General features: G+C 35.7%; 1 protein-coding gene and 1 long non-coding RNA gene across 11 annotated transcripts in view; one reads left to right on the top strand and one right to left on the bottom strand.

Moving 5' to 3' along the window:
- LOC136030723 (histone deacetylase 4-like) overlaps positions 1-26,266 on the top strand; it is a 283,933-nt gene that overhangs the window by 226,911 nt on the left and 30,756 nt on the right. For all 9 annotated transcript variants that reach the window (XM_065709827.1, XM_065709815.1, XM_065709804.1 and 6 more), the window contains 5 exons: positions 795-969; positions 11,630-11,812; positions 13,221-13,384; positions 16,314-16,433; positions 20,116-20,235. In XM_065709827.1, the coding sequence (XP_065565899.1) occupies positions 795-969; positions 11,630-11,812; positions 13,221-13,384; positions 16,314-16,433; positions 20,116-20,235 (762 nt within the window). The remainder of the gene's footprint in view (positions 1-794; positions 970-11,629; positions 11,813-13,220; positions 13,385-16,313; positions 16,434-20,115; positions 20,236-26,266) is intronic.
- Positions 6,153-26,266, bottom strand: part of LOC136030805 (uncharacterized) — a 31,309-nt gene continuing 11,195 nt past the window's right edge. Inside the window, exons 3-4 of one of the 2 annotated variants that reach the window (XR_010618363.1) lie at positions 22,369-22,534; positions 6,153-6,716 (exon numbers count right to left, since the gene is read on the bottom strand). This is a non-coding gene — a long non-coding RNA (uncharacterized LOC136030805). The remainder of the gene's footprint in view (positions 6,717-22,368; positions 22,535-26,266) is intronic. The other variant, XR_010618362.1, reaches the window with a different exon arrangement.

Below are 26,266 nucleotides of genomic sequence, written 5' to 3'. Positions count from 1 at the left end.
ACCTACAGCCCTTTCCCCTGGGGAATGTTGGGGTCGTGTCATCCCCAGAGGCATAGTTATTGGACCTTTTAACTATACTAAACCAAATGACTATCTTAGGGTTTTGATCGGATATCTTTGAGAAAAAAAGGGGCGTGGAAAGGGGCTAGTTAGTTTCCTATCTTTTTGGTCACTTCAAAAAGACTGGAAATTTTCTATAATGGCCCGGAAATTTCCTATCCCTATCTCCTAGGATCATTGGCTTGATTCGATCACCCCTGGAAAAAAAAAAAAAAAACACGTATCCGTGATCTTTCTTCTGGCAAAAAACATAGTAGTTCACATTTTTTTATATAGCAGCTTGAAACATCTATATAATAGAGGTTTCTGATATTCTGAATCTGATGGCACTATTTTAATTACTATCGCTTGACTTTTTTTTTTTGGGGGGGGGGGGTCTTTCCCCCTTTTTTTCGGAAGTCAGGCAATATCTTTTAAGCTCGTAGCCTTAAATGGGCAATGTTGAACTTCATGAGTTTTATATACTTGGAATCAGTACAAAAAGGAAATTCTTTTTATGTATTATTTGCAATAAAAATTCCTATTTTTAGAATTTCAGTTACTATTGGGCCGATTTGTAATTAACGTTACTTTTGTTTCCACTACCTATTTGATTCGGAAGCTATAAATCAGTTTTTTGTAATAACTAAAAACTTTTTCTATGTTTACGTCTCAAAGGGTATATTAAATTGTTTTTTTATTTATTTGAACTGAATCTGAAACTGAGTTCTGATGTATTTTTTTTATTATTTTAGTGTGTTTGTGGGAGTTCAAGTGCCATTCATCCTGAACACAGTGGTCGCATTCAAAGCATCTGGAACAGATTGCAAGAAACTAGATTAGTTCAAAAATGCCTTCGAGTGCGTTCTAGGAAAGCTACTTTAGAAGAGCTCCAATCTTGCCATGATGAGCCTTATACCCTTCTTTTTGGTAAGCACTTCTTTATTTCAAAGGATTCGATTGTGGCACTTGAAATTTTATGTCACAATGATATTTAGCCCACAACTGACCTCATAGACTAAAAATCACTGATTATTTCGAATATTGCTTCCAGCATTTTTCTTTGTTCTCCACATATTTAGAGGTTTTTCGATTTTGTGGGCTTTTGGAATCGGCCCTTGTCTGGGGAAGCCAATTGAGGGATGAGGGCGAGATGGCAGGTGTTGTGACAGCTCCAGAATTAGCCTAGCATAAAAAAAATCATCTCACCTTCTTCGTAAAATTGACGAGTTATTTTCCTGTTCCATCAGAATCATCAGTCAATTGATCTCTTCTTTTAGAATCAAAAGAGTAAAATGACAAGAATTATCGCTACATTGCAGGGTTTATAAGTAATAGTGACACGCACATATATGATGCATGTTTTGTTTTCTCGCTCCTCTGTAGAATTAGTAAAATGTTTTTTTCTGTTTTCTGATTGTGACAACCGAACATGTTGTTTCTCATCCTTAGACAAAAGGACTTTTTTATATCATTGCCATATTGCAACCACGTAGCAACCTGGCTCAACTGTGTATAAGCGATTAGTCTTAATGTTTCTCCTTTGCACAACGCACACTTCACAGTGGAGGGGAAAAATTTAAACATATCTAGTGTGTGTAGTTTGGTCTAACTTTTTAGGGCCATAATGAAAGGAAGGTCAAATTAGGGGAATCATGATTTATTGATGAAGAACGATAGATTGCCGAAAGTCTAGCTGTCTAAGGAGCTGTCGTCATCAAATGGGGTGGGAAGTAGTCATAAGATAAGACTTAAAGGAGAACCTCCTTTCAGGGGAGGAAAAAAGATTGAAGATTTGAATAGACCGGGGTGGAATACGAGCGGGTTAAGCTAAGATATTTGTTTAAAAAATTTCCATCACAAGCCCCGAAGGGCCGAATTCGCATTTCGGAATCATAAAAAGACAAAAAAAAAACCACAAAAAAAGCACAACAACTAAAATACAGGCAAACAATGCCAAAAGAACAATATTAGAACGATAAAACCATTCACTATTCGAAAAATATTAAGCTACAAAATGTCAGAAAGTTAAAAAGGTAAGAGCTGATAAAACTAAAAAAATATGAAATTAAATATACATTAAAAATATACATTCTTTTAATTAATCTAAAAACAAGCCACACACAAGCAAGAATAGCACAAACAAGAATAGGGCTATTGCCCTTTAAACCTTCCAGAGATCATGGCATCATTTGCAATGTTTTAAAGTTTCCTCAATGTTTTTAATAGTTATAATACAGAACAGTCAAATATTGATAAGATTTCCTGAATTGATGTCTTTATACATCAAACAATCATTCTATTTTCCAAACATAATTTAAGATGCGTACCCCAAAAAATTAATTCCCCCCTCGAAAAAAAAGCTTTTATGAGTCTACTGCTCTTTAAGGGCCTCCCCCAGGTCGCTCAGCGTGTACTCAGGTGGCTTTAGAGGAACGCCCTACGAATATATATAGGATACCTCCGTAGGAGGCACGGACCAAGGGAGGGCGTTGTCCCTGGGGTCCATAATAGAAACTGGGGTACCCTGGCTCGGGACCATAAATACAGGTGGAAGAGGAAGAAGGCCCATGAAATGTACAGTCAACAGGCTCACTGGCGTGTCCACACGTCCTATGAGTTACAAACCTTCTCCCAGTAATGGGTTAAATTGTATGGTGACGCAGAACACCGTCGTGGGAGGATCCTCTACAGGAGGACAACTGTGGCTGGGCGTAAGATCCAGATATATGGACAATAGCCTCCGCAAAGGGCTGCCTCGGCTCTTTTGGGGTACCTGCAAGACTGGGGACCTTGCGGTCTACTCCATTCCCACTTGAGTGGTGGCGCCCCTCGAATAAAGTATAGCCTAGTAAACGGCACAGCATTTTGTACGGGATTCTGATTAATAGATAATTCTTCTGGGCTTGGTCTGTTTTGACAGGTATTTTCGGGCTGAAAAACCTCTTCCTAGCTAATTTATTTACTATTTATTGCCTCCTCGTAGTAGCATCATAAAAGTAGACATCAATGTATAATGAGTCGGCGGTAATAGGCTTGGGACTGTCTGTGCAGGATTTCGACTCTTGTTGATAGAAGAGCATCGCCAAGTGCTGAAAACCATGTTGTGACCAAGGTGGGCCCAGGATTGCACGAAGCCTCCATTCATGCCGGTGGTCCCAGGGACTTCTTGCTGCTCAGTTCTAAGCCGGCTTAAGTGCTTCGGTGTAGACTTCAGAAGATATATTGATCTCCGTCGTGCACTGGTATCCGGGATCATTTCTTTTCCTGGGGCTAAAATATTTTCAATGATCTAAAGAACAGTGTGATCAGGTGGGAAGCTTCGCTTACCTTGGTAGTATTATTAGTAAAGACGGTGGGAGCAGTGAGCATGTTAAAATTATAATAACGAAGGCTCAGGTTGTTTTTTCACAGCTAAGACAAAGTTTGGAAGAATAAGTCTTCAAATCAAGATTATAATATTGGAAGGTACAGTGATGACAGTGGTCAATTATGGCTCCGAAGCCTGGGCGCTCCGAAAAGCGGATGAAGATTTACTAGATGTTTTCCAGACAAATTGTCTACGGATTGTTTTGGGTACCCGGCTGACTGACCGTATTTCAAACAGTGGGCTGTACGAAAAATATGGTTCAATCCCGCTTTCTAGTGTTATAATGAAAGAGAGGCCGAGATGGCTAGAGCACTTTCTGCGGATGAAGGAGGACAGATTGCCGAAGATTGTCCTTTTTAGCCAACCGTCTAGGGGTAAACGAAAAGCAGGAAATATGTGATTGAGGTGGGAGGAAGTCATACAAAAAAATTTAAGCAAAATGAAAACTTCCAGGGAGGGTGTAAATAGAGACGCCTTTCCTTTTCGGCTAACCGTCTTGGGCTAAATGGAAAGCAGGTAGTCCTCGTCTGAGGTGAGACGATGTCATAAACAAAGATTTAAAGGAAATGGGAACTTCCTGGGATTATGTCAAGAGGGAGGCTTTGAATAGATTGGGATGGAGTAGGAGCGTACGTAGCTGTGTTGGCCTCAGGTGGCTTGGTCCTGCGGTGACCTGTTAGTAGTAGTAGTAGTAGTAGTAGTAGTACAAAAGGTTTAAAAAACAACATATGAAAAGGGGAGGGAACAAAACAAGCAAACGAACATAAAACATGGGTATCACCAGTACCAAATAATAAAAAAAGGAAAGCTAGCGGTTTCTTTTATCAGTAATGAAGGGGTCAAAGATTTTTTCATATCTGGAGGCAAAGCAACAAATAGGAGGCAAGATAGGAACGGGTTCAGAAACAGTACGTGGCAAGCGGTGTCTGGGTGGGAGTGTTTTTTTGGGCAATATGTTTTACGTGCAAGGGTTTGTTATTGCATTTTTTTTGCTGTATCCTTTGTTGCGTGTAAAGATTTGCTGGTCTCAGAGAGCTTGGTGCAGCATTTCGTTGTAAGCAATAGTTTTTTTTTTTTTTTTTTTTTTATAGCTGTATTAAACAGATCTTAGTAAAAAATGGATTTGGTAGGCCTTCAGGATAAGGTAAGAATATTTTTAACATCAAAATGTCTAGCTTAAATTTCTAACTAGTTTTTCAAGTAAGGAAAGGATATATAACGCTTTTCAGTAAAAATAGAACACCGATAAGATACTGGAAATGGATTGGATAGACTCAAAATTTGAAATATACCGGGATGTCAAATAACATTGACAAAACCGTTTCCAGGATCATGTTTCTCTTATTAACAGTTAAGAGAGAAGCGAATATTCGCTGTTTTGTGAAGAATTGTCTGCAAATAATTCTTTCAAATTTTACACGTGGGCTGGAGTTTCATTAAATGCTTGCTAATTTGAAATGAATTATTTTAAAATAGTTTGAAGTATACTTTCCATATAGATGGGATTGAAACTCAAGGAATAGAAATCAGTTCAATAATGTAGTCTAGATACCTTTTTTTGCCTACAACATGTTGTCAGCGCTCAGTATTTAAGCGCATAATTGTACTGATTTTGATATTTGACTACATTTTCTTGTCTACGAGTCTAGAATAATACCGCTACTAATTTTAATAATACGGATACCAGGTAAAAAAAAACGTCATTAGCCGTACCGGACTGATTTTTGTAGTTCCATTTTTTTGTAAGTCTAGAATAACATTTATGTTAACTGTGATATTGATATTAGTGATACCGAAGGCTAAAACTAACGGTGGTGCAGCCAAAAGTAAATTTGGCAGGTAAAGCTGAAAAAATCAATAATTTCTTTAACGATGAATGACAGGATTTTTTTTTTCTTTACGAAACTGCAATGGAAAACTAGATAATATAACGCTACTTTCTTAATCTATATATGCTTTCTACAGATGCTTACTCTATGCATACTTAATCCACACCTGTTATACATTAAAAGCTTTTCCATCAAAAGTTTCCTGGAAATCTTACAGAACATTCGGATATTTTTCGGAAATTTTTCGCCATCTAGATTGCGATGTGACCAGAAGATTTAGAGCATAGATGTCATTTTCCCAATACTATACAGAGGGAACATTCTTAGATTTTTTGTTTTTCACTAGATTTGTCTCTTTTTTCACCGAAAAGGCCACGTTTGCTGAAACAGAAGAAGAATTTATCAATGACTGGGGCATCTTCTTAGGCAATCAAGAAAATTTATACCAATTTCAGTGGGTAATGCCTCCTAAAATTGGTTAAATATATTACAGGCTTTCAAGGGAGAATTTTATGGGATTCTCATGATGTTTGCGCCAAATATATCTGCAAAATTTTCTAGTCCTTATGAATCTCTTATAAAAATTATATTTAATTTTAATTTAATAGAATTTAAAATTCAAAACTTAACAAAAATTGACAATATGCTAAATGCTAATGTCACTAAAGGCTAAAGTTTCATAAATATAAACAAACTGACTGACAAAAAAGAAAAAACGTATTGTCCAGCGATAGTGACCATTTTCTTATTATTAAATTGGCATTCAATGTTTCATAATTTTGCAGGCTAATTATGCAGCTCTGTGGTATGATGGAAATAACATATATATATATATATATATATATATATATATATATATATATATATATATATATATATATATATATATATTAGGGTGTCCCTTATATGACATTTTTTTTGCAATTTCAAAATGTATACCTTCTATTTTTTTTTTTATTAATGCTATAAGATATTCAAATAAAACATTTCGTCTTTCTAGCATTATTGCAACCAGTGCCGACCGAGCTTCAAAGTTTAGTAAGAAACGTTATTTTGTCCTCTTGTTTCGGTCTGCTATAAAGTCACTATAAAAGCTATAAAATAAGTGAATAAAAGGTAAAAGTTCAATTAGATGAACATTAATTTTCAATTGATTCACAAAGTCAGTGTAATTTCTTTTTAGAGTTGTTTTTTTTTTTTTTTTCATTCTGGATGCAATTTTCTATGTTCCTGCCCTCACCACAGCAAGAACTGTTTTGTTCTTCATCAGCCGTGATAAGTCCATTAAAATCTTGCATTAATGTAATACCCCTATCAGCAGTATCATTCACAACCCTCAAGCAACTTATTCTTCTTTTAGCTTCCAAAAAAGCAGCGTTATTATTCCATGAAGACACATTTTCCTTTAGAAAACTTTCGTCGATCTGCAGTCGTGATAAAAACTGTTTGCTCTTTTCCGATACTTCCGAGTGTTTTATCTGAAAAAAAAACTAAATAATTTTAATAACAAAAAAATCAACAACAAATAAAAAATATCACAAAAAGTTAATTTAACTTATCAAACAACTTTTGAGTTGTTTGTTCCAGTGTTGGGTCATAGTGTTTGCTAAAATCTGAGATTCTGTCCCTGTTGAAGTTGGCAATCGTTTTCTTCTTAGTTTAATTAGTTTAATTCTTAGTTTAATGGTTTTTCTTAGATCAACTTCGTCATCACTTTTGGTCAACTTTTGTCGTGCTCTTTTAATATCTTCAAGAAGCGCTAATCTTGATTGGATGCTTTGGTCGCCGCTGTGCATTCGAGCCAAGGTTTAACCTAAAACATCACGATAATAAGCAAACATCTTGAAGAGCCCTCGCAGTTATTCTGCATTATGACTGTGTCTTCTCCTGTGTCTCCTCCCAAAAATATCACGCACAGTTCGATAAAATCGTGGTAGTTATCTCTTATAAAATCTTTGTCTAATTCTCCTTATAAAATATTAACAAAGCTTGAATATCTGTCACGGCAGCACGTCCTGTTACAAAATTAAGAGATGGTTCGATGTTGCGAGAATCGACGTTTTTCCAATTTTTTTTGAACTTTTTGAACATCGGAATATCTGGGCTACTACGAATTTCCTTAATCTTGGTTTCAAAGACAGCTTTTAGGACTGATTTATAAACATGATGACGACTGGTGAAAAGCAGCAATTTTCTTCCTAAAGTTTGCTCCAAAATAGCAAAAGCTCTATTGAAACGGCCAGTATTGGAAGCTGTTATATCGCGGCACATTATTTTTACGTAATCGAGAAGATTCCAGTCAAAGAGAGCTGTCGAGATAGCCTTGGCTTGATGTTTTCTAGAAGAACTCTCTAGTTTCGGCACTGCAAAAAGCTGTTCTCTACCTTGGAACAAAGCAATAACTGGCAAGCGTTCTTCTTTTGAACTTCGTAGGTAATAGTTTCCCACCCCAATTGACTGTAACTACGTCGGGTACATTGTTTGGAAGTCAGATTTGATTGCTTCTGCCCTTGATTTTCTAGTTTCAGTACGAATTCGCTGAATCGAAGATTTGTTAATAGGGACATCATCGCTGCTCAGACCAAGCGCCCCTACTGCCGCATAAAGAACGTAAACGGAGTCGCTAATGCTTAATTGGTAACGATCTAAAGCTGCAACTAGTTTAGGTATGATGAGGTTCGATTTGGAGGTAATTTTGCACCATTTATTTGATAGCTAGGCGATCCAATTAGGTAAATATTTTGTTTATACTCCGTAATCCCACCGACATGTTTACGCATTGAACAAAAGAGCACTAATAATCTCAAAAACCTCGTATGAAATGACAAATAAAATGTGTAGTTACAAGTCACTGCGCAGCAACTTGCATGGACATGTTTAAATCGCAAGTTGGAACGGGTTATCGTTTATAAATCGAACTAATATCTTTTCTAGACAATATTGTATTGTATCAGATTAACGACGCTTCTTGACTACTCAGGTCCCTGGGCATATGGTTATTACGAAACTTTAGAAAGGTATGCGCATAAAAATGTCGAACTCTAAATTTAAGGGACACTATAATAAATATATATATATATATATATATATATATATATATATATATATATATATATATATATATATATATATATATATCTATATATATAAAAATAAGTTGTCTGTCTGTCTGTCTGTGGATCAGGTGACGTCATGTTTCTGTGTCGGCTGATGTCATGAAATTAGTTGTCGTAATTTTTGCTTTGACGGTGACGTCATTAATGGTATTTAAGACATGCGTTAATGCGTTCACGCTGCTGATAGAGAAAGTAAGAAAAGAAAGCGTGCCGAGGAATCACAAGAACAGCAAGAAAATAGGCTTGCAGCTGATAGAGAAAGTAAGAAAAGAAAGCGTGCCGAGGAATCACAAGAACAGCAAGAAAACAGGCTTGCGGCTAAAGAACCCAAAACCGCGCAGTTAGATGAAAATCCACCAGGAAAGCGAGAGTCAAAACATATCAAAACTGAAAATGATAGCGATGATGATTGGGTTTGGGATTTTAACTTGGATAAGGTCATCAATGCCTACCAGATTTAAGTTAAAAAACAAAGGTTCGGCGATATGTACTTCATAGTGACGCTGAAAAATAAAGAAGAAAAAAAAAAACTGAAAAATGTAAAAAACTAAAAAGAAAAAACACTCAAAGATAAATTACAGACCGGGACACAAATGACGACCGACACAGAGGGAATATAAATGACGAACGGGAACCTCAAAGAAAAATTACAGACTGGGACACCCGGACACAAATCACGACCGGGAATATAAATGACGACCGGGACACAGAGACATAACTACAACGGGGACGCCGGGGGCACAGGCGGGATATATAATTGACGACTGAGACACAGGGATTGTTTGAATAGAAATTACTGACCGGGACACAAATGACGACCGGGACACTGGGACACAGGGAATATAAATGACGACCGGGACACTCAAAGAGAAATTACAAACTGGGACACCAGGACACAAATGACGACCGGGACACAGGGAATATAAATGCTATTTATATGCACAGACAATGGGACAGCGAAGAATGTTGTATATTCGCATGTTTTACGTAGTTAAAAATATATATTTATATCTATCTCTATTCACAGGTGGGACACAGGGACACAGCTACAATGGCGCGTAACTAATATGGCGCGTAACGACTTACGCGCGCGGGGGGGCTTGGGGGGGGGGCGCGAAGCGCCCCACCAACTAGGTGTTGGGGTGGCGCGAAGCGCCACCCCAACAGCTAGTATATATATATATATATATATATATATATATATATATATATATATGAAAAGGTAGAGGATGTGTCTACTAAATTTTCACTATTACTTTATAATTGAGAAGTGCCTTAGTTGTCAAACACCTTTGGTCCTCAGTTTTATAGATTATGAGCAAGCGTTCGATTCTGTTGGTAGAAGAGCTTCAGCAAAGGTCTTATCCTTATATGGTATACCAGACGAATACATCAAAGTGACTTGTGCTGTGTACGAGAATAATACTGTTGTGGTTAAGGTAGGAAATGAGGCTAGCAGCTGGTTTTGTATTAAATCAGGAGTTAAGCAGGGTTGTGTACTATCCCTCTTTATATTTATCATCATTTATTTATCAATTTGATGAACTTGTCTTAAGGAGCACAGTTATTTCAATTATTTCAGGTAGGCTTGATAAAATTCTCTTAATTATTGTTTTGATTTATTAAGTGAATGCTGAATAAAATTCACTAAAACTCAGCTATTACCTGGAGAGATCGTCAGAAAATATATATTCGAAGGAACTCGCGTTAAACAGAAGATTAAATGGCTGGATATGTTTGGTAAATGACGACTTATACTTATTGACGACATGACTGCCTGTCCATGGATTATTCTTTTTGGTTGATTGTCTATGGCTATGCTGTTTGACCTATGTGATTGTATGGATGAGTAGGGTTAAGACCTCAATCAAGTGCTGGTCTATATTAATCACTAATTTAGGAAAACAGTCTTCCTTTTCTCCTTCTGTCTCTCTTTTTTTTTTTTTTTTTTTTTTTTTTTTTTTTTTTTTTTTCTTTTTTTTTTTTTTTTTTTTTTTTGTGTGTGTGTTTGTGCTGTTGCATTGGTGATTTCTCTTTTCATGATATATATATATATATATATATATATATATATATATATATATATATATATATATATATATAAATGTAGTGTCCGTCTGTCCGTTACACTATCTTTATCGTTACACTGTCTGTCTGTCACTAAGTATGACGTCAATATATAAAAAAAATTAACTAAAAATTAAAAATTAAAAGAATTAAAAAGAAACTGGAAATAACTGAAAAAGAAAAAAAAACAAAAAAAAGGAAAAAAACTAAAAAAGAAAAAAAAACTAAAATACGACGTAAAAAAATTAAAAAATAAAAAAAGGAAAAAAAACTGTAATAAAAGATAAAAATCTATAAATGACGTCATGCTCGCAACGCGAAACCAGGCTTGTGGCTAATAGAGATAGTAAAAAAAGAAGGCGTGTCGCTATATTACAAAAGCAATGCGTGTTAATTATCTTACAATGTCACCAAAAATGGAACACCGGAGCAACGCAAAACCAGGCTTGCGGCTCAAAGACGAAGGGTCAGATTAAGAATGTCCAATTTACGTCATCAATTCGATCCAGAAATGACATAAGGTTGCCGGGATCCAGAACACAAGGGACAATGAGAATCCATATATAGAAGCCTGGCGCGTGTCATGCTGGGGCCCGCGGGGCCTGGTGGCAAAGCCGTGCCATGTTACCATGTTGGAGCGCGGCGGCAAAGCCGCCGGGACCCAGTACTGTCTGCGGTTAGAACACAAGGGAAAATGAGAATTCATATATAGAAGCCTGCCGCGTGCCATGCTGGGGCCCGGCAGCGATATATATATATATATATATATATATATATATATATATATATATATATATATATATATATATATATATATATATATATATATATATATATATATATATATATATATATATATATATATATATATATATATATATATATATATATATATATATAAGCTGTTTTTTAATAAAAGCTGAATTACACTGTGAGTGTGGTTCAAGAATTGGGAAATTTGTCGACTCCTGGTATAATTCTGATCATGAAAAAAAGAGCAATTCCGGTTATTATTACTGGTTCCATGATTAGTCAATGCATTTAACCTGTACCTGGTAACTGTTACAAGAATCCAATTATCAAATAGATTAATAATCCCTCCTCCAGATGAATAAACTCCATTTAGAAGTTTTAAGTAATAAGTTAACTTTCACTACACTACCATCAGTTATAGTTTGTTGATTAAATAGTTTTTATTTACTTTTAAGGAACTAATCCCTTGTACCGTCAAAAGGTAAGCCCTGCTCAACTGGTTGATTTGTCTTTTAAGAGTTTTGTAATGTTGCCATGTGGTGGTGTTGGTATAGATTCTGACACAACCTGGAATGACCTTCATACTCCTTCTGCATCACGAATGGCAACTGGATGTGTTATTGATCTTGCTTTGAAAGGTTAGTTAATTATATTTTTCTGTTTAAGCCTATTTAATGGTAAATTCAGAGATAGTGCTAAACTGTCTTTCAGTCTCTAAAAAAAAAAGTTGTAGAAAAATAGTGCATCCCTCCACATGACACTGCCGTTCGAATGGTAACTACAGAGAACTCTTAGATATCTCTTAAGTCTTATAAATGGTTACAGAATAACGGTGCAGATGAACGTCTAGGCAAAAAAAAATCTGCTGTAAGAATAAAATATTTGGAATTAAAGCTTTAATAGAAATTACGATTAATAATTGCACTCTAAACGCTGATAAAAACAGTGAACAATTACCATAAAAAATTTAAATAAAAAAATAAAATAAAATCTACTTGAACGTAACAAAATGATTGGCAAGACTTTCCTTCTTCTTTAAATATTAAAAAGAAAAAAAAATGAAATCCTGTTCAAAGGATTTGAAACAAAATAAGGTCACTTATACTTCGAAATTGTAATTTTTCCACCAGAAAGAAGAGAGGAAACCTTTTATGGGGTTGTGGTTAGGGATGAGACAATTATTCAAGTTCAAACAATTAGATATTCTCAACTAATCATCATTACATATTGGAACAAGTCAGCTTTATTGCTTTCTGAATCCAGAGAAGTGTTTTTACAGGCTCAGGAGACCCTCTTTTCAATGTTTCTAAATTTACCACTGAAGGAATGTTTGTTCCAAAATAATAAAATGAAGTGGAAATATTGCTTCGGTTAGATTTGTCAAAGGAAACTCTCATTCAACTTCTGAACACTAGGAAATTTTGACCAGATTTGATTTTAATTTATTGAGCCTTGGGTATAAATTATTGGCTAGTCTGTGCTGTTGGTTGATAAGTACCATCTCCGAAATTTGTTCAGAAGAACTTCCTCTCGCAAACATTAAAGAATTATGACCTAAAAATGTGTTGTACTGTTTTTATTCCCCTTAGAAACCCGTTTAATACCCCTCCCCTTGTTTTGGATGTATGAAAATACATAAATATTTATCTATACATAGGTACACAGGTAGGGTAGGGAGAATCCCATTTCCAACATTGGTCCAAAGGATCCTTCTGGAAAATTGGAAAATAGTGGCCAACGAATGCCTTCTTTTGTACCAATTCAAGGTTCATGCCCTTCTGCTCCACCCAATGATAGGACCTGCGTCCAGCTGTCCTTATGCAATAGTTCTGATATTACAGACGATCCTAAAAAATAGGATTATGAGGCCCCAGGGCTTGCCCCTTGCGAATCATATTTGTAGGCGATCCACAAGAACCCCTACCGTGGTTTTGAAAGCCAATTTGTCTTAAATCATACTCAGCTGTGCTTTAAGTATTTTTATCTAAAGTTTCCAACAACTAAACTTTTGAGTTTGTATAGTTTAAGTTTTTTGTTTGTTTCCAGTTGCCTCTGGAGAAGCCAAGAATGGATTTGCTGTTGTTCGACCTCCCGGTCATCATGCGGAAAAATCTCAAGCGATGGGTTTCTGTTTTTTCAACTCTATTGCCATTGCAGCCAAACAGTTACGATTACGACTTGGCTTGGAGAAAATTCTTGTTGTTGATTGGGTAAACAGATATCAAATAAGTACTGCTTTCGATTAACATTAATAGCGGTTGTTAGTGCTGCTTAAACCATACAGACAGTATTCGCAAAGATTCTTTTTGCTTTTGCTTTTTCTCTTCATTTGTGAAAGTGTTTGCGCGTGTTTTTTTTCTTTTTTTATACATTTTCATTTAAACATCTTAAACCTCAAAAAATTGCATATTTCTGCCTCACTTCCAATAATTCATGTGTAATTCTTCCATTTTTGTGTTTTTTGAACTTTCCTTTATATTGTTGTTCTTCTTGTTCCTGTACAATGACTATTTCAGATTTATTCGTTTCTTTGTTTTTTTGCCAAAGTAAGTTAAACACTTGAACGAAGTATGCTTTTCGTTTGTGAATTTCATAATCTTCTGCTGTGGATTCATTCATATAAATGGCCATATTCTGCTTCAGGCATACAAAAGCATTGTATTTGCCTGTATATTACCGCTGATATGCAGCATTTACCGCAAAATCATGGCTGTCGTTCTCGGCCCTTCGCTTTCAGAGTATCGTCCTTATAGAGAAAGGCTTCATGTTAAGAAAGATGTGTATCAATGTAGCAAACCTACTGCTTTTTAATTACGCAATCATTAAACCACGCAAGTAAAAAAGAAAAAAAAGTAAGACGGCACTAGACCCTTAAGGTCCAAACCGGCGGTGCTGATCTCCGTTTCATGGCCCTTCAGCCAGGAAGTGCAATAGGGGGTTGGGGGCCAACTATCCTGTGCTTTAAGACACCCTTCCTGGTTAACTTCTCCAGATTTCTCCAGGTACCATTTAGAGCTGGGTCGACTCTGGCTGAGCTTACAGAGTGTCGCCACTGACCCCCGTCCCAAACTAAATAACTGGTTACAACTGGCATTGAATCACAACAAGCATTAAAGCTATTGTTCTTTTTTGGGGGACCAACTTCCGCTGCTAAATTTCGTTGACGATGTCCTTCATGCATCCTGCTCGGTATCTATGTTTTAACAGAACTTCCTAAAACTTGTAGAGGCCTACAAATGCGATTGGAATTTAATTTAATGAATCTGAAACTAGACCCCTTCTTATGTTCGACTTAGAAAATACCAAGTAGCCTCGCTGTCAACATTTTTTGTATCATGATTAAGCCATTTGAGTCGTTTTTGTGCCTGGGCCTTCCAATTAAAACTGATGTAATCAATACTAATTACTCTTGCACTAAAATAATATTTGTAGAGTGCGTTCGGGCCAACTTTAAAACTTAGCTTCTTTGTCATTATTAAATAAGAAAAAAAGTTTTTTTTTTCAACTGAAAGTAAGGAGCAACATTAAAACTTAGAACGAACAGAAATTACCCCGTATATGAGGGGGTTGACCCTCTTTACGCTAAAGTTCGAATTTTGCTCCAATTCTTTAAGAATGACCCATGAATCACAAAGGCAGTTTAATTAGAATAAATAGCTCTTTAAAAAGTACTGAAAAAAATTAGCGTAAAAAGCGAGATATCGACAAGCGGGCGAACCCCTCTACGTAATAATTTCGGTTCGTTTTAAGTTTTAATGTTGCTCCTTACTTTCAGTTGAAAAAACTTGTTGTTTTTTATTTAATTTCTGATCGTTTTTTAAATAATGCTAAAAAATCTGGGGCCCCCTTTATGGAAAATTCCCTTCCTCTATGAAAAATTCCTCAATGGAAAGATCCTCACACGTAACCCCTGTCCCCCTGTCCCCTATAAAAAGTCCTTCGTAAAAACGTTTGTATACTTCCCAGTAACTAATACTATATGTAAATAATTGGTATTTTTTGTTTATTAGATTTTTTAGTTATTATTTTTTTATTTACTTTTATTTAGTTATTAGATTTTTTGACTATGCTGAATAAAATCGCTATCTCAAAATTTTGATCAGGTGACTTTGGGGGAAAATGAGCGTGGGAGGGGGTCTAGTTGCCCTTCAATTTTTTTGGTCACTAAAAAGGGTACTAAAACTTTTAATTTCCGTTAGAATGAGCCCTCTCTAGATATTCTAGGACCACTGGGTCGACACGATCACCCCTGGAAAAAAAATTAAAGGTGTCTTTCTTCTGGCAAAAAATACAAAATTCCACATTTATGCATATAGGAGCTTAAAAGCTATACAGTCGGATTTTCTGATACGTTGAATCTGGTCGTGGGATTTAACTAAGATTCTATGACTTTTTGGGGTTGTTTTCCTCTTTTTTCGAAAATAAAGAAAATTTTCTCAGGCTTGTAACTTTGATGGGTAAGACTAAACCTAACTTTTGGTGGAGAAGACTATTTGATATCAGCATAAAAATGCGATTCTTTTGATTTATCTATTGGAATCAAAATTTCGTTTCTTAGAGTTTTGGTTACTATTTAGACGGGGCGCTCCTTACTTACAGTTCGTTACCACGAACTGTTTGATGACGAAATGTTTGAATATTAGAAACATGACCTTGTGTACGAGATCAGCCATAATTATTTGTCACGATTGTATCCTAATCTATATATATAAAAAGTAGCTGTTGGTGTGGCGCTTCGCCCCACACCAACAGCACCACGAGATATCTTTGATTTTGAGGCTGTACACTATCATACAATTAAAAAAAATGGTTGCAGCCGTCGACAGGAGGGTTCTAGACACCTCCTGGCCTTAAGTTTGGAAATTGTATATGCAAAAAATATTTTGTGGTTGGATCACCTCCTTGGCACAATATGAAGTACTCTAGTCCAAATCAAGCTTGTATTGACTTTGTTTTCAGCCAGATAAGAAAATGTGATCTGTTGCTATAACACTTTAACAGTGTGATATAATGTACAGTGGTTAGTTAAAAGCTGTGTAAAAACTGTCTATGTACAACATTAATAGAATATTTGTATTTTACTATTGATAGCCTTAACACAGTACAAAAATAATTCTTATTTTGATCTTAAAATTGTAGGATGTACACCACGGTAATGGTATTCAACAAATATTTTACGATGATCCTCATGTACTATATATTTCTTTACACAGACATGACGACGGGAACTTTTTCCCTGGTACCGGGAGCCTTGTTGAGGTAAGTTGACAACTTTGCCACCTATAAGGATCTTCGGTTTTTAAGAGCACTTTGTTTTTATTATTGTCTTTCATTGTATCTCTACTTTATTGCACAAGATTACTGGATCCAGATGCTGTAAGGAAATATTTGAGAGAAATGGGAACTTCTTGGAACGGTGCTAAGAGGGATGCTTTGAATATAGTAGGATGGAGGTGGAGAGTGCGTAGCTGTGTTGGCCTCAGGTGGCTTAGTGTTACAGTGAGTTGTTAGTAGTATTAGTAGTGGTAGCTTTCATTGTATAAGAGCAGTCATTGGATGAAGATACATGGAGGACTTTAAAATTGGTTCTTATTTGTAAACTATATTAATCAGCAATACTTTTTATATCTCCGTTTGTACATGTAGCAAGCACTGTTATGTCATTCTTGCTGACAGGAAATTGGGACAGTGGGTAAATCTTTTCTGTTTGGGATATGATTTAGAAATATTTATAAACAGAAACATGGACGCTTATTCTTTTAACAGTCTCAAGTTTGACCACTCTCGTCTAAAAGCCTTACTTAAATCACTAGTCTTTGAGAGCACCTTAGGAGTACCTCATTATCTTTTTTTTTATCTTTACTGACAGATCTGCTAATTTCAACTCTGAAAATGGTATTGACCAGATTGGAGGGGGGGGGTTGAAGAGGTAATTTCATTTAGTAAAAATTAATTCGAGGTAAGACGATGGGCTTATGAATGGTGTGGTGCGTTTGTTTTTTGACCGGTCTCAGCAGTGATTAGAATGGAGGGCTCTAGATGCTATTCAGTAGAGCTCAAAATGATTTCAGCCTTCAACCACAAAAATGTGATCTTATTATTTTATTGTTTAAGTGCATAGCCTTTCGATTTTGATGAGTTAATTTTAAGTATTGTTTCTTAATATCATATTAACTGACTACCAAAGTCTTGTTTCTAGATTGTTAGCCTGCTTATATGAGAACCTCTGCACAAAATTGTCAGATTAATCAGTTCAATACGTTTTCTGGTCTTTCAGAATACCTTCAGAATGTTAATGTAAAGGATAAGTTTAAATACAGTGACAAAATGGTTTCTAAACCTGTGGAAATGAGTATGAAAAGTAGTTTAACGGCGCGGGGTATAGCCCCCTCCCCCTTAGGCACTCCCTTGAATCAGTTGTGAATTTGAATTTGTATTTTTAGGTAATGTATGTTACCTTACAGGTAGATTGTTGAAGGGAGACCACGGGGAAGAGCAGGAGACTTCAGACCGCCACTCCCCTGGAAGGTTGAGAAGTGAAAAATTTCATACTATTCAAATAAACATGGCACTTTTCTGGCAAAAGAAACCTTTTTGCAGACCTGAGCCGTCTTAAAAAATAAACCCTCCTTAGGAATGGAAAAATTTTAGCGGATGCCTTAAGACGTTAAACGTCATAAAATGTTCCAGAACATAACGTCCTATCTGTTAAGCACTTATTTTCAAAGATTGTATCTTGTAATGAGGATCATTATTTCTTTCTTTAAAGGAAATGGAAACTTTCAGGGAGGGTGTAAAGAGGGAGGCTTAGAATAGATTGTGCGTAGGAGAGTGCGGAGGAGGAGAGTGCGTAGCTGTGTTGGCCTCAGGCGGTTTGGTGCTGTGGTGAGTTGTTAGAAGTAGTAATAGTAGCTTTCGGCTATGCTTCTTATTTACCAAAACTAGCAGCATTTGATATAGTTGTGGTACCAAAATTAAAAAGTGCCAAATTTTCAATACAAAGAAATTGATGAAAGAAACATGAGAGAAAAGTGTAAAATAATGATGAAAGATTAGCTGCAGCTGATCACAAATAAAATGATCACATTTTGGTGACTTTCCCTTTATGCGCATCTTTGAATTAGTAAAAAGTATTTGTTACCTTATTGTAGTTTTATTTGTGAATCTTATTGTAGTTTTATATATTTACAAACGAACTAACATCATTTTTATACAATCCTAACAGGGGGTTAATGCCAGATTTGCCTCTCACTCAATCGGACTATCTGTCTTGGCTTTTTCTACAATTAGTCTTGGCTTGATGCCCACAACTATTCGATTTTAGTTCAATTTTTAGCGTCTGGTGCAATGTCTTTGCTTAATTATTAGCCTTTCAGGTGTCCAATTAAAATGTGACTTTAATATCAGGCTTTAATATTGGCATGTTTAAAATATGAAAGACATAACTTATAGTAGAAAATGAATTTGACCATGCAGGGATAATTTCTAATACCCTTGAATGGTTAATGGCAACACCACCGTATCTTGTTTTCCTTAATTTAATGTGTATTATTGAAAAACCAAACTGTTTTAAGACTTGTGAGACATAATATTTCTTCTTAATTTTACATTAATGACTTAATTCGTATAATTCAGTGATTAATCAATTAATTCATTAAGGAATATTTTTTTTTATATAACTACAGATTTGATAGACCGGTGCTCAGTTTCAACTTCAATATTTGGTCTTTTTTGTTAAATTGGTGTATGTTTCTGTAGAATGTAACGCTTTAAATATTTGTCTCAAGACCTTTTAATAAACTAAAAAATTGGAGTCGAATATAAATTCTGTGCCCTTCAAGAAAGGTTTAAAAAAGAAATGTTTCTTCAAGAAAGAAATGGTTTAAAGGATTGCGAGTTTGAACACAGATCGCTTGACTTTGAAACGCAATCAAAACATTCTCCAGGTCTGGCAGGTGCTCTGTCTCAGCTGCTGCTTCAACATCCAGCAGAATTACTGCGAACATCAATTATTTGCATTTATAAAATGTCTGGGGACTCAAGGTAAGAAAATTACCAAAGACTACTTTTATCTCAAATATAGATATAATGAAAAAAGTTGTAAAACGTAAATTTATATGAAATAAAAGGTATAAGTAAACTGTATTAGTGTTATAGATCACAAACTAAATTGTTACACTTTTACTTGTTTAATTTTTTTATTTTTCTTCTTAAACTTATAATATTCTTGTTCGCTACCCTGGTCATTAATTTACAATTCTCACCGAAACTGCAGGTAAATTTTGAACCCATTCAAGTTGGGATATTTGCATTCCAAGGCAAAACTGTTTCATCAATGTGACACAGAATCGCGATGAAATATTGTGAATCTAATAAACTGTGATCTGAAAACTCATAAATCTGCTGTTCTTACTAAGCATTGTGGGAAAACCTTAAAACTATGCGAGCGGAAGTTGTTGCGCCCAAACAAAAAAATTTTTCTCCAATACATAACAGAATAGGTGCGAAGCTCCGTGAATCTAACAGATTATGTGCTGTTGAGGTGATAAATTTTCTGTTCTTGCCAGAAATTTTAAAGAAATTCGAGTAATTTCTCGTGGGATTGACTCTTGGAAAGTAAATTATTTTTTTTGCATCATAATATGTAAAAAAAAGAAGAAGTAAATTGTCAAAAAAGGAAAATTTACAGCAGAATTGCAGCTTTATGTCGCACCGTTTGGCTGCCTTTACAAGTAGGGACATAGAGTTTTTTTTTGTTTTTTTTTAATCCTCCTTTATAGTCCAGTTAAAACAGTGTTTTGATCCAGCATTTGAGCAATAGAAAGGTTTTTGGCACTAAAATATTCAGAAATTTTAAACCTATGCAAGTTGGGACCCCGGGTGAAAATGTAACCTGACAACCTATTTATGTCACTGTGTTAATGAATATTTGTTTTGCTAGTGTGGCTCTGAAGACGGAATGGGTTTTAATGTCAACATAGCCTGGTCTGGCCTACAACCACCAATGGGAGATGCTGAATATCTGGCTGCTTTTAGAGCCATTGTCATGCCCATAGCTAAGGTATCTTTTTTCAAATGCCTAATTTTACCAGAAGATAAATTCAGTTTTAGTCGCGTGTTATAGAATCTTTTTCTTCTTCAGTTCCCTGTAATTAAAATTGCTGTAATGATGAAATACCAACAGTTACTAAAAGATTTTTTATTGTATTTATTTCTTTGCTTCTCCTTTAAATTAATGCTGTTGAAATAATATGCCAAATTTGATGGGGATATCCAGTATAAATATATTTGCAAGCTGTTTAAGGTTTTTCTTCTCCTCACCATAAAACAGCAGGAAAACTATAAAAGTAAAAAAAGAAACTTTATCCCTAGGAAAGAAACTTCCTAGGTATTCAATATGAAGTCCTTGTAATTTTTTAGCCTGATATTTTTATGGCACTTGGTATTAACTTGGTGTTATATGGCACATATAGTAATCGCAAATTCTGTCGGTCTGTCAGTCCCGGTTTTGCTACTTTAGGCACTTCCAGGTAAGCTAGGACGATGAAACTTGGCAGGCTTATCAGGGACCGAACCAGATTAAATTAGAAATAGTCTTTTTCCCGATTTGACCATCTGGGGAGAGTGGGGGGCCCGTTAATTCGGAAAAAATAGAAAAATTGAAGTATTTTTAACTGACGAACGGTTGATCAGATCTTAATGAAATTTGATGTTTGGAAGGATGTCGTGTCTCAGAGCTTTTGTTTTAAATTCCGACCGGATCTGGTGACATTGGGGGAGGGGTTGGGAGGGGGAAGCCTAAAATCTTGGAAAACACTTAGAGTGGAGGGATCGGGATGAAACTTAGTGGGAAAAATAAGCACAAGTCCTAGATACATGATTGACATAACTGGAACGAATCCGCTCTTTTTGGGTTAGTTAGGGGGGAGGGGTTGATTCTGAAAAATTAGAAAAAATGAGGTATTTTCAACTTACGAACGGGTAATGGGATCTCAATGAAATTTAATATTTAGAAGGATATCGTGTCTCGAAGCTCTTATTTTAAATCCTGACTGGATCTGGTGACATTGGGGGGAGTTTGGGATGGGAGAACCTAAAATCATGGAAAACGCTTGGATTCGAGGGATCGGGATGAAACTTGGTGGGAAAAATAAGCAGAAGTCTTAGAGGTCCAGGGGGGTTAATTCTGAAAAATAAGAAAAAATAACGTATTTTTTAACTTACGAAGGAGTGATCGGATCTTCATGGAACTTCATATTTAGAAGGATCTCGTAACTTAGATCTCTTATTTTAAATCTCAACTGGATCCAGCGTAATTGGTAGGGGGCAGTTGGTGGGACCAGAAATCTTAGATAATACTTAAAGTGGTGAGATCAGGATGAAACTGGATGGGAAGTATAAAAACCTGTCTAATATACGTGACTTACATAACCGAACTGGATCTGCTCTCTTTGGTGGAGTGGGGGGGTAATTTTGAAAATTGAGGTATTTGTAACTTACGAAAGGGTGACCAGATCTTAATGAAATTTAATATTTACAAAGATCTAGTGCTTAAGCTCTAATTTTAAATTCCGACCAGATCCTGTGACACTGGGGGGAGTTGGAGGGGGAAACCGGAATTCTTGGAAAACGGGAAAATTGGGGTATTTTTATCTTATGAATAGGTGATCGGATCTTAATTAAATTTAATATTTAGAAGGAATTCATGTCTCAGAGCTCTTATTTCAAATCCCGACCAGATCCTTGACATTGGGGGGAGTTGGAGGGGGAAATCTTTGAAAAACACTTGGAGTGGAGGAATCGGGATGAAGCTTGGTGGATAGAATAGGCAAATGTCATTGATACGTGATTGAAAAACCGTACTGGATTCGCTCTCTTTGGTGGAGTTGGGGGCAGGGGTTCAGTGATTTGGCGAGTCAGGTACTTCTGGACGTGCTAGGACGATGAAAATCGGTAGGCGTGTCAGGGACCTGCACAAATTGACTTTTCAACTTACACCTGCACAGATTCACAGATTCAACCTGCACAGATTCGACCATCTGGGAGGCTAAAGGGAGAGGAAAAATTAGAAAAAATTAAGTATTTATAACTTACGGGTGGGTGATCGGATCTGAATGAATTTTGATATTTAGAAGGACATCGTGACTCAGAGCTCTTATTTTAAATCCTGACCGGCATTAAGCCTCTTATTTACCTTTTAAATTAATCTATTGATTCATAGAATTTTGTTAGAGCTCATACCATATGATCTCTTGGCTCTTTGCTCTTCTTGCCTCGTCACAAGTGCCATATGAGCTCTTAGCTCTTGTTTTTCTATATGAACAGGTTGAAATCAGACGTTTCCATTTTATATAATAAACCTGCAAAGATAAATTGAAAAGTAATGTACGTAATGAACATAAAATAAAATGAGCCAGCTTCGCCGACTTAAGTGTTGCGAGAGCAACACTTTGGTTTTGTTTCTTCGCTATCGATCAGTAATCACATGATCAAGGGCTATTCCTCAGCGTTGAAGAAACAACAACAAAATATTATCGAAAGAAGGGACTAAATTGACTTTGCAGCCAGTTGAAATTTATCCTTTTCAATCGTAGACATCGTGACGGATGAAAACTCGGAAAAATATCTTATATAATCTAGTTGGTATTATAAAGCTGTCCCTAACTTTTCAGGATCCAAATACCGTAGATGACATTTTATTAATTATTACGAAACTATCTCATTGTTTTACATTCTCGTTTGTGCTTGTTTCTTCACTATCGGTTAAATGATGAAGTTGTCAGCCTATCGAAGTTTTTAAAATGGTATGTTAAAACAAGAACGCAATCAGTTATCACATGACCAAAGGCTATTCCTCAGCGTTGAAAAAACAACAACTACAAAATAATATCGGAAGAAGGGATTAAATTGAGTTTGCAGCCAGTTGAACTTTATCCTTTTCAATCGTAGACATCTTGACGGATGAAAACTTGGTACAGCATCTTATATAATCTACTTGGTATTATAAAGCAAACCGTAACTTTTCAGGACTAAAATACCATAGGTGACATTAATTATTACGAAAATATCTTATTGTTTTACGTTATCGTTTGTAACCGTTGCGTAAACGCTTGATTCTGTCAAGTTTAAAGAGATCGAATACAATCAAGAGATCGAACATCGCTGAAGTTGACTGTAGCCTAACAGCAGATTATTACTTACAAGTTCCCTACATGTCTTACCACTGGAACCAAATTGGTTTTACTATCCAATACACTGGAAACAAGTAATAGATACACCAACTAGCAAAAGCTGCTCACCCTTCATTACCGAAGGTGATTCTTACCTAACAGCCGACTGTTGCTTACAAGTCCTCTATATGTCTCACAATTTGTATCGGCCTAGATTTCGTTTCAGTGTGTAGCTTACTACTAAAGTTGTCAACCCCTTGAAACTTTCAAACCGGTATGCCTCATGAAGGAATTTTTGTACCAAAAAATGGATGTCATATACTTTGATCAGCTCATCAAGAGCTATTGATTGCCGTCGAAAACAAAAAATCTATCCGTCTTAGTTCAAAAGTTGATTTTTTTTTTGCCGTAGGCCAACTTTCTAACGTCACCACTTAGAAAGGGGCAAGGGATAAGCTCCAATTTCTTTAGTAATGAGAGAACTTTTAAAGTTTATTAGGCACATTTGATACCATTTCTCTACAGCAATCCCGATTCCGAAAAACCGAATGATAAACTCAGCTGAAATCACGAACAGAAATGGGTAGAAACAATAGATGGCAGCACTTTCGGACCCATGTGAAAATGCACATTTTTGCTTTTGTAAATTTTTCTGTTTATCACTCAAAGAAGATATATTGGCTGTGGGGCCAGGTAACTGCCGCATATATTTAACACTTATGGATTTTAGTCCATCTTCAATTTGAAAGTGGTGCCTGCCTGCTTGCCTGCTAGAACGGAGCTTTCCACTCGAAAGCAGAAACATGGTTTGATGAAACAAAAGCTAGACTGCACAATTTCAGATACTCCTCTCTGACATAGGCTATATAACTCCACTTCATTTTGCACCATAGGCTCTGGCTCGTGGACAAGCAAAAACCATCCTTTTTGGCCCCAGGCAAGAGTTCTGCGGAGCTTTCCAAATGTAATGTCATATTCATCAGTCCGGCCTGAGATCCACACTTTCCTTAAACCCGCACAGGTTAGACCCTTACCAGTTTCCAGGAACAAGGTGAGAAGCTTACTGAAAAGTTTACTGCTAGATTTGAATAATAATAGTCTAATTCAAAACTTTATTATTTATTTGCACATCAAAACCCGAGGACTTTTGTTCTGATTGCTGATATTGATCGGGTCCGATAGTAATGCGTATCGCACATACTGTGTATGTGCTTTGTCATGGTGATAATAATTTTTTCCGCATCATAGTCAGCTACTGCCCTGTCATACGTTATCATTGTAAGGTACACCTAAATCTGACAAGCTCAACTGTTTCATTCAATTGCTAACACTTGGCTTCTCTCACGAAAGAAATATGTGTGTTAGAGCCCGTTGTAGAGTGTTAAATAATTTTTCTGACCTCACTTTCTTTCCGTTTATAAATAAAATCAAATGGAAATATATAAATAACGGGTAAAACGTTTAACCAAGACAGTAAAACATATTTACTAGCATGCAGAAAAAGCTCTAATGTTGCGGCTTCACCTGCGGAAGCTATTTCAATTGTAAAGCGAAAAAAAAATAAAAAGCTAAACACCTAAAACATGCCAGAAAATGTCATAAAGATATGAAAAACATTAAGGCTATGATAAAAGATTAGTCACGATTAATTCATGATTATTTAAGCATACAATGAATACCTGGCCCTAATCCCCCGAAGGTTCCTAGGCCTTTAAAGGAGGGGAAGACTTAAGATTAAATTAGGCACTAAATCAAAAGAAAATAAAGAGTATAAAAAACTGAATCCTCTCTGACAAAAAAATAAATGAAAAAAGGCAACAATTTTAATATTATTCTGATAATTATAATGGTAGAAAAAGAATTTTTGCTATTTGATGTTATTTAATATAAAGAAAAATGATTGTTCAAACTTTGTCGGCATACATTTGCTCCAATAGACGCATATCGCATTCTCTTAATTAACTATAAAGATAATATTTCGTAAATGTAAACGCCAATAAGAAAAGAACATTAACAGGCTTTGAAGTAATGGTAACTTGATACGTTCTTTTTTTATGTGTGAAATGGAATGTTAGATTGAAAGCAGTCTGCCTTTTTATAGATTTGCCTCAATAACTGTAATTGCTTTAAAATATAAACCATTTCGCCGTTTTTGATTAAATTGTAACTGAAATATAATTGATCTTCTTAGGTCAGCCTGAAATTCAGAAATATGATAGATATGATTTCAAGATTGTAGACAGAACCATATTCCTCTTTTAGGAATATGGTTCCGAGTCTTGGCTAATTTGCTTCTTACATCTTCACTACATCCAATACTAATAGTATGACCAGGTAACTGGGTCGTAAGGTAACCATAAAGTAATTCACTTGGTTAGCCTTCACTTTACCGAACTTATCCCATTTATTCCCAATTTAAGCCACATAGTGTTTTGAATGTTAGTTTTCAAGCCTATTCTCGAACCTTGATGCCTCTAAACTGCTTAAATTTATCTATTTTCCTAATATTTTTATCTAGTACGCTCGAATTATGCATAATATAAAATCTAGGAGTGTTGATGCTTTAATACGAGTGTCATTTAATTTCCCCGTTCAACACTCCTTCCAAACGTAATAGTCACTACCATAAGAACTGGAGTTCAGGTTTTTTTTTGAATTTCTTATGAAGATACAAAAAAACCTGAAATCTTAGAAAACGCTTAAGAGCGGAGGAACCGGGATGAAACATGGTGGTAAAAATAAGCACTAGTCCTAGATACGTGATTGACATAATCGGAACGGATCCGCTCTCTTTGGGAGAATTGGGGGGGGGGAAATTCGGAAAAATTAGAAAAAAAGAGGTATTTTTAACTTACGAATGAGTGATCGGATCTTAATAAAATGTGATATTTAGAAGGATCTCGTAAGTTAGACCTCTTATTT

The sequence above is a fragment of the Artemia franciscana genome, chromosome 1 (genome assembly GCF_032884065.1).
Source record: "Artemia franciscana chromosome 1, ASM3288406v1, whole genome shotgun sequence".
Classification (NCBI taxonomy): Eukaryota; Metazoa; Arthropoda; class Branchiopoda; order Anostraca; family Artemiidae; genus Artemia; species Artemia franciscana.
This window is presented reverse-complemented; position numbering and strand designations above follow the sequence as displayed.